Raw genomic sequence first — 7975 nt, 5'->3', positions numbered from 1 at the left:
CTCATTAGTAAGAGGTGCCAACTTGTCCTAGCATTGCTGGGGAAGAGAATCTTTTAGTTACATGAATGAAGAAGAGACACATAGTCACGGTAGGGTGGCCAGAAAGATTGTAATTATGCTTGAAGGGCAGTGTCCTGATGAAGGGCCCCAGATGGATGGAGAGGAGCAGGAGGCAGGGAAGGAAGGATGCTTTGTTGGCAGATAGGCTTCCCACTTGCCCATCGGGGTGACAGGATGATCTTCTGGGTTTTCACGACTCATGTTTTCTGTGGACTTTATAATTCTGCATCTTGCTGGGGGCTTCCTTTAGCTCATGGAATGAGATATTTCTGTGTGGCATCAACAATCTGCAACAGAAGAAATGCCATCAATAGCTTTCTCAGCCAACATAGGGGATGGTACTCTGCAAAGCTATGCCCAAAATATTATCATTTCACCATCATTTAATCCTTTGTTAATGAAACAAAAAAGAAAAAAAATGTTGAGTCTACCCACATCATTTTTGCTCTTAGCCATTAATAAGAATCTGTTTGCAAAATTACTGGAAGTTGAAAGTAACCCAAGAAGTTCTTGGCGGGGATAGTGAAGATTTTTTCATCGTGTAAATACCCTCTGGAGGCTTAATTACAGCAAATGATATAGCTATGTCCTGGCCTATGTGTCATTCCAGGAAAAGGCAACGTCAGATAACAGACCAAAGGGATTAACCTAGTTACAGTTGCCTAGCACAGTTCATTGAACGAGCAGTCTGGGCATGGCTTTCTCTCTTGGATCTTAGTGACTTCTGACCCCATAATACAAGTGTGTCCCTAAGTGGTATTTTTGGCTGTTTGGCCTTGTTTGTCTTCTAGCCATCATGGCACAAATGTAAGTTAACTCTGGTTCTACTCAGCAGTGTCCCTGTTTTTGCAGGCATAAAATGGGTGCACCCATCTGGGCGTCCAGATGATGTTGACAGACGCAGCCCAGTTCTTGGGGCGGCCCAGACAGTGACTCAGAGAGGCAGCCAGCATGGTCCAGGAGATGCATTTAGACAGCTGATGCTAAAAACAGTTCCTACACTCATGCATATTTCTAACCTCCCTCCCCCTTGTCCCCAAGGCGAAAAGTGGTGAGCTTGCTCCTCTTGAAGGCACATGAACCCTTCAAGCTGCCATTTCTTTCAGGGACATTCACCTGCATCAGAATTTATTGCCAATGGCAGTGGCAGTGGGGGATTGGGAATGGTTTGGGAAGAAGCAAAAAGGCAGGATTTAGCTTCACTGTACTGCCCTGATGTGGATTCAGTCTGGATGGCTCCAGCTCCGCATGTCTGGAGGAATGACCCTGCCCTGTCTATCTTCTATTGAATCAGGAAAGCCATTGGAGAGGAAGCCTGATAGCTCGCCTGAGGAAGTGGGCTTCCTCCGTCCCTCCCTGGGGAATGCAGATGAGCACATTTACCTGCAGCTGAGTGGGGGCTACCATACGCGGTTAATGCTACATCCTCCTCAGCGCCATCACTGTCTCGGGCTGAAAGCCAAAGGGGGGGAGGTCTGGGTTAGTGTCAGAGGTTCACCTGGAAACAGCACCTTAGTAGGGTGGGGCTCAGTGGCTTGCAAGAGGCTCCTTCCTCTAAAAATAAATTCTCCACTGAGGCTACTTTTTTGTGTGTGTGTGTGATTTATAAAAGAGCATTGTTAAAGCTTCGGAGGAAGGTTGAATACAGATCACAATTGTGTACGCAGAAGTACCTCTGTGCTTAGTAACTGAAGGGGCTGAAGCCCCATCGTCACTTTCACGAGCAAAAGTTGGTATTTGCAGGAAGGAAAATAATCTGAAGGGCTTCTGTTGGCAAGAACGTTTTTCTCCTGTTTTCCATCATTTGCTATTCATTGACTCGGTTTTTACATTGCATAGCCTCATTGTTTCTGTCTTAATACCTTCCCAAAAAATTGTACTAGATTTGTCTGTAGATATTTAAACAAGGGATAGAAAAAAATGCCCACAATAATGTGATTCTTTAAAATGCACATGGGTCTTGGTTTTAGCGAACTTGATAAAACAATATTCTAAGTAATCTAAAACAGGCACTACTAGAATAGCAGCTTTCCTTTCACAAAAAAAGGTTCATGTCTGATATTCTAGATTTTTATTGCTTTTATTTATTTATTTTTGCCACATCCCGAGGCATGTGGGATCTTAGTTCCCTGACCAGGGATTGAAGCCCCACTACCTGCAATGGAAGCGAGGAGTCTTAACCCCTGGATCACCAGGGAAGTCCCCCTGATAGTCTAGGTTTAGGATCTTTGCAAATGATATCACACTAAAAATTCTCAGTTAAAAGAGCAATTGATTTTAAAAAATTCAGTCGATACGCAGTTTTTCAGGAACATGTTTATATCACAGGGCACAGACTATATACCCATTTGCTTGGTGTTTTGTAGTAATATGCCTGATTGGATTTTTATTCTTCATCTAGATGTTTTTATATCTTTGAACTAAGTCCATATATCACTTTAGAGAGAATCTTTAAAGACTAATCTTTTGAAAGACTTCCAGGGAAATGAAATCCTTAATCCCCTTTGCTGATTTACTTTAGTATGCCAACTCTTTGCATTTAATCTGAATGCTTTGCGCTTCCATTTGAGTCTATTTCTATCATTCATCTTTAGCTGGACACAGGAAACAGGACGGCAGCCTCTTGGGGAGAAGTCATCATGTGTGTGAAATTCCCTGCTAATCCCCCCTTGTTTTACTTTTCTTTTAACTGATTAAGTCTGGTCTCAGAACCCAGTGGTAAATCAAATAATTATGTGACTGCAATCACAGCTATAAATCAGAAGACACACATGACCAATGCATGCCTCACAGACTGGAACACAATGTGTTTTGGTACAGAATTTAGAGAGAACCTGAATGTTGGTGAGAAAGGCACCTAAAGCTTAAGAACTACCATCTCCTTTTCATCTTCTTCACCTTCCCACTTAGGCCTATTGTTCTAACCCCTTCATCATCTTGGAGGTTTTCCACCAAGCCTCTCCAGATCCCCACACTTCTCCTCGTGGATCCCAGAGCTGGAATGGGTGTTCTTGTCAGGGACTGACCGACGCTGAGAACAAAGGCCTGACTGTTCTTGCTGACCTCACATCTGTCTACACAGCACTGCGCTTGTTTCCTGAGCAGACAAAACCAAACACAGCTGTGAGCTGCTTTCCCACCGCCAGCTCTTGACCCACAGCAACACTTAGAATTTTTTACATTATTGTTATTACATTGTCCTGCTCTGGTTCTTACCTATTTTGCATCTCTTTGTATGTTTTTTCCAAGCTAGGTGTCATTTCATACATTTTCTTGAGTTTGAATCACTCTTCTAATTTTTGACATTTGTACTTTTTTCCAGGTGACCTACATCCTGATTCCCTTCTCCAAGCTTAAGTTTCTGGTTATTCCGCCCAGTTTTGGAGAGCAATCTACATGTTCTTTTCTACACCATTGATTTTTCTTCCCACAAAATATCAAATTACATTGACAATGACTATCTCTGGCAGAAATGAATTTTCTACCAATACTCTAGTAATAAGGATAGTTTTAAGGAAACATTGTGCTTTTGAAAGCTCTTGTTTTTCCATAGGACATTTCTTAGAACACTTTAAATCCCTGCCTAATCTTTGGGGGGTATGGGAAATTGATCGCTACAGGTCCCAATGTGTTTTGGGTATTATGAAACACCAAGAACTCTCTTTCTCTCTGATTTTGTTTCCTAGAGACATATGACAGCAAACAAAGCAGACGCAGAAGTTTTGTCCTATTTTTTGGTGAGAACTATGAGAAGTCGTTTCAAAAAAAATTGACTCTGCAATTTTGCCACGAACCTCACATCATCAAAAGCAATGAGAAACTCATACAGGAAGGATGTATAGTCTCAATTTCCAATTCATGGTCAACTGAACTGAACAGAATTAATGGATGCAGCTATCTGAACAGGAATTAATTTGAATGTGTAATTAGCCATAGATTACAGCTCAAAAAGTGTATGACTTAACAGGAAAGCTTCTATTAATTTTTTTGAGCCTGGTGAATATAATGTGCGCTATGCAATATGTAAAATAACATCATCTTTGCACATTAGAAATACATTGTGAGAAATCAGATGCCTATTAAGACACAGAAATGGATGTAAAACTGTGATCTTGGGTTATGAATAATGGGCCAGATGTTTCAGAAAGGAATTAATGAGTTTTGATGTCTTTCCAGATTACTGATATTAGCCATTTATTCCCCCAGGTTATTGGAGTCCAAGTCTCCTTGTTATCATGGATAATACATTTTATTCTTTAACAATGTATAGTCAGGTGACTTGGTCTTACATAAGGATTAAAATCTGACCCAGAAATTATTATGAAAATGTCACATAAGCAAGTTCTTGATTTCTATTAATGATTACACATCTGAGCTTCTGCTCAGAATTCTCACTTAATGGCGCTTCCTGTCACTTTTTGTAAACCTTGAAGGCTCTCAAGAAGTGAATGGTTTGCAAAGTAGACATCAGAAGTTATTGGGCTTTGTGACTCTAATGAGATGATGAGTCGTACGAATCAGTCTACTATGATGTTTGGGGAAGTTAATTTTGAGACTTAAATTTTAAAAATGTCAGTCACTGCTGCCAGGGGTGACTTTTGCACTTGATGGCCAAAATATCTGGACTTAGCATGCTATGTCATGCAAGGGCACGACCAAAGCCTAATTTGGGGCTGGTAAACTCATTTTATAGTGGGTGCCTTTCTTTATCCAGTAAGAATACTCAGAGCCACACCCTCTTTATTTAGGACCTCTGAGTCATTTCTGTCTTGGCCTCTCCTCATGAATCTCTGTGTTCTGGATGAGCTGATTTTTCAGAAAAGTTTAACCTTGCCTCTGTCTGCCTCTCTAGGACTGAGCTATTTAGTCACCTCCCTAGGTCTTCCCTGGTGGTCCAGTAAGTAAAGAGTGTCTGCAATGCGGAAGACCTGGGTTCAATCCCTAGGTGGGGAAGATCCTGTGGAGGAGGAAATGGCAACCCACTCCAGTATTCTTGCCTGGAGAATCCCCTGGACAGAGGAGCCTGGTGGGCTACAGTCCATGGGGTCACAAAGAGTCAGACACGACTGAGCGACTAACGCTAGGTCCTGACCATTCCCTTTTTGTTCCCTCCTGCTTTATCCTCTGGCCCTGTTTTTCCTCCTGCTTTGCTCACAGGAGAGCCTCCCGGAGTCCCCCAGAGAGTACCTCTTGAGAGCTCCTGGGTCTCTGCTCTGAAGCTGCGTTCGTAAGTCGGGAGCGGGCAGGCATTGCTTGGCAGGGGGCAGTCCTGCTGACATGATCGGTAGAGAATGCACAGCTCCGGGACGATGTACAGCAGCAGGAAAGCCCATGCGTTGGTGACCAGGGCGATGCAGATGACAGGGTCGTCCCACTGGGGCTGCCGCTGGAGTTGTGTGTTGCCCCTCATGAGCATGGAGATCCACACCACCCAGATGATGATGGAGACGAGCACGGTGACAAAGATGAACCTGCCGTGCTGCTTCCAGTTCTCACAAGGGCCGCAGAAGGTGGTCTTGGAGACAAAGAACGTGAGGGCCATCAGGAAGAGGACGTAGATCAGGAGGACCACGAAGTCCACGTTGAGCTGATAGGGCGTCATGTGCACAAACATGCCACCCCTGGTCATGATGAGAGTCACGTACTCAATGGCGATGATGGTCTGCAACAGGCTGACCCCAATAGCAATGCACAGGATTGTCGTCCAGGAGAAGGAGACTCGACCCCGGACCAGCTTCACCAGGTTGGAGGCGTGAGCCAAGAGGCACGAGAAGCAGAGAGCAAAGAGGACCCCAAAGAGAAAGTAGCGGATGGGGGCAGTCTGCTGATTGAGCTGGATGATGAAGGCAAAAGCAAGACTAAAGAGCCCCAGCACACCCAGGAGGAAGAGGAACTGGGTGGGGAGGACATTCCAGTGGGCGCAGTCTTGGACCCTTCTCATGAGGAAGAGAAACGCCAGGAGCAGCAGAACTGTGACCACTATGCCAACTGCTGCCAGGGACTCCAGAACGATGCCCCATGCTCCCTCAGTGTCACAGAGGAAGTAATAGTCCCCAGTGGACTCCTTGCAGTCCTCATACATGGTGACTTGTTGGTACCTCACTAGAACAATCTTCTGTTCCCCTGCAAAAAAAACCAAGATGAAACAAACACGACTTTACCTTCACCCACAAGAACGTCTGCTGGGTAGTCCTGGACAGGACACTATAATATCTCTGATTCCCAGATGAAGATGCCTGGACACATTGAATGAAATAGCTCAGAACTATCCACCCCTCAAAACTATCCTAGCTCCATCCTGCTAGGAAAGGAGAACCATCTTCATTTGAGGCCTCTGGATCATTCATGAATTTCATGTCATAATTTCCACCAAGGCTTTTTGAAGCCCAAGGCAGATTTTTTTTCATAAAGATGGGGTGTGTGACAACGTCTGCATGATTGCTGGGCTCCGGTTATAGCAGGCTCCAGAAAAAGGGTTGCCAACAATGGACCATTTGGTCCATTTGGTCCAATGGACCATTTGGTCCAAATGCCAAATGGACCATTTGATCATTCAAGACATGAGGTACTGCTCAAAGGAGACAAGCTCTTCCCAGTCATTTTAATGACTGTTCCTTCTTTTAATTCAAGTCAATTATGCTTAAATACCCACTGTTCATTTGTCAAAGAATTTTACAAAGTGGTCTCTGTCCTCAATTAATTTTTTGGAGAGTGTAGCACCAAACTGTCTTGAGTAGGGTTGTCTAGAAAAAAAATCACACATATTCATTTGGAAACAAGTACCTAGCAGCTGGATACCCCCAGTTCCACTCCCCTCTGGCTACTCCCAAGCCAGCTGGCTTGAGTGACCCAGGCCGACAGCTGAGGGCATGGTCCCTCCGTTCCCACTTACCTCCTCTGTGTCCACGCTGGAGGCTGAGACTGTAGTGGCTGCGAGGTTGTAACTGCCAATGAGTAAGAAAGAGACAACCTCAGTGTCTTTAATCTCTCCCCAAATGGGCGGAAGGATGGAGGCACCCACTGGGGTTCCTACAGCGCCTATAAAAAGAACCGGAAGGTCAGAAAGACACACCTATTCAACTTTCCCAGCAGCCTGTCTACAGGGATTTCTTTGGTGAGAACAACTGTTTCTCATTTTACTGCTAACCAGAGGCACCTAGACCTTAGGGAGGTCCTGAAGGGGGGTGTGGCTTTAGGAAAGACCGCCTCTTCCCTGCAGGCGCCGATGTGATGGCGGGCTGCAAAAGGCCTTCCCTTGGCCACATGAGGACACGTCATTCTTCTTCTGACCTACTCCCTACAAAGAGCTTCTCAAGTGGCTCGGTGGTAAAGAATCTGCCTGCAATGCAGGAGACTCGGGTTCTATCCCTGAGTCAGGAAGATCCCCTGGAAAAGGAAATGGTAACCCACTCCAGTGTTCTTGCCTGGAAAGTTCCATGGACAGAGGAGACTGGCGGGATACAGTTCATGAGGTTGTAAGAGTTGGACATGACTTAGTGACTAAACCACCACCACCACTCCCTACAAAGCCATCTCCAGAGTCTTTCCCACATCTTGATTTTGATCTTAAGATTCAAAGGAGCATCCTTTCCAAAGGAATCAAAGGTTGGCTGAGCCATAAAGGATTAGAAGGATCATGCACATTAAAAGGTCCACTGGTTGCCACCTCTGTGACTTCAGGGAAATTTGACTTTTCTACTCTGCCACTTTCCTCTCCTTTGGAGGTCCTTCCTCAAACTTTGGCTGCCCATAAGGTGGGGGCTCTACCTGGACCAGCTCTTCTAGTATTGCCAAGGCCTTTGGTATAACTCCCCTCTCTCCTTGCTCCCCTCACCCTTATCAAAATGCACTCTTATTGGGTCTCATTCCATTGAGGCTTTCCCAGGGCCCAAGACAGAAGAATGTGCAATTAACT

General features: G+C 44.8%; 1 protein-coding gene across 1 annotated transcript; it reads right to left on the bottom strand.

The window, feature by feature from the left end:
• Nucleotides 1-311: 311 nt before the first annotated feature.
• Nucleotides 312-7030, bottom strand: GPRC5D (G protein-coupled receptor class C group 5 member D). Its single transcript, XM_065922203.1, has 4 exons — nucleotides 6953-7030; nucleotides 5248-6183; nucleotides 1458-1512; nucleotides 312-360 (listed from the first exon to the last, which is right to left on the bottom strand). The coding sequence occupies exons 2-4, from the start codon at nucleotides 6140-6142 to the stop codon at nucleotides 312-314; spliced, it is 999 nt and encodes a 332-aa protein (XP_065778275.1). The 5' UTR covers nucleotides 6143-6183; nucleotides 6953-7030.
• Nucleotides 7031-7975: the final 945 nt, after the last annotated feature.

The sequence above is a fragment of the Muntiacus reevesi genome, chromosome 1 (assembly GCF_963930625.1).
Source record: "Muntiacus reevesi chromosome 1, mMunRee1.1, whole genome shotgun sequence".
NCBI classification, from domain to species: Eukaryota; Metazoa; Chordata; class Mammalia; order Artiodactyla; family Cervidae; genus Muntiacus; species Muntiacus reevesi.
Note: the sequence above shows the minus strand (reverse complement) of the source record. Positions and strands in the feature narration are given on the sequence as shown.

What these genes read in the sequence shown, in the direction of transcription:
- GPRC5D (XM_065922203.1), bottom strand. Translation starts at nt 6,142, where the DNA reads ATGTATGAGGACTGCAAGGAGTCCACTGGGGACTATTACTTCCTCTGT. An exon ending in GACCCAGGAGCTCTCAAGAG is followed by an intron (nt 1,513 to 5,247) that starts GTACTCTCTGGG and finishes TTTGGCTTTCAG; the next exon opens with CCCGAGACAGTGATGGCGCT. An exon ending in TTAACCGCGTATGGTAGCCC is followed by an intron (nt 361 to 1,457) that starts CCACTCAGCTGC and finishes ATTGATGGCATT; the next exon opens with TCTTCTGTTGCAGATTGTTG.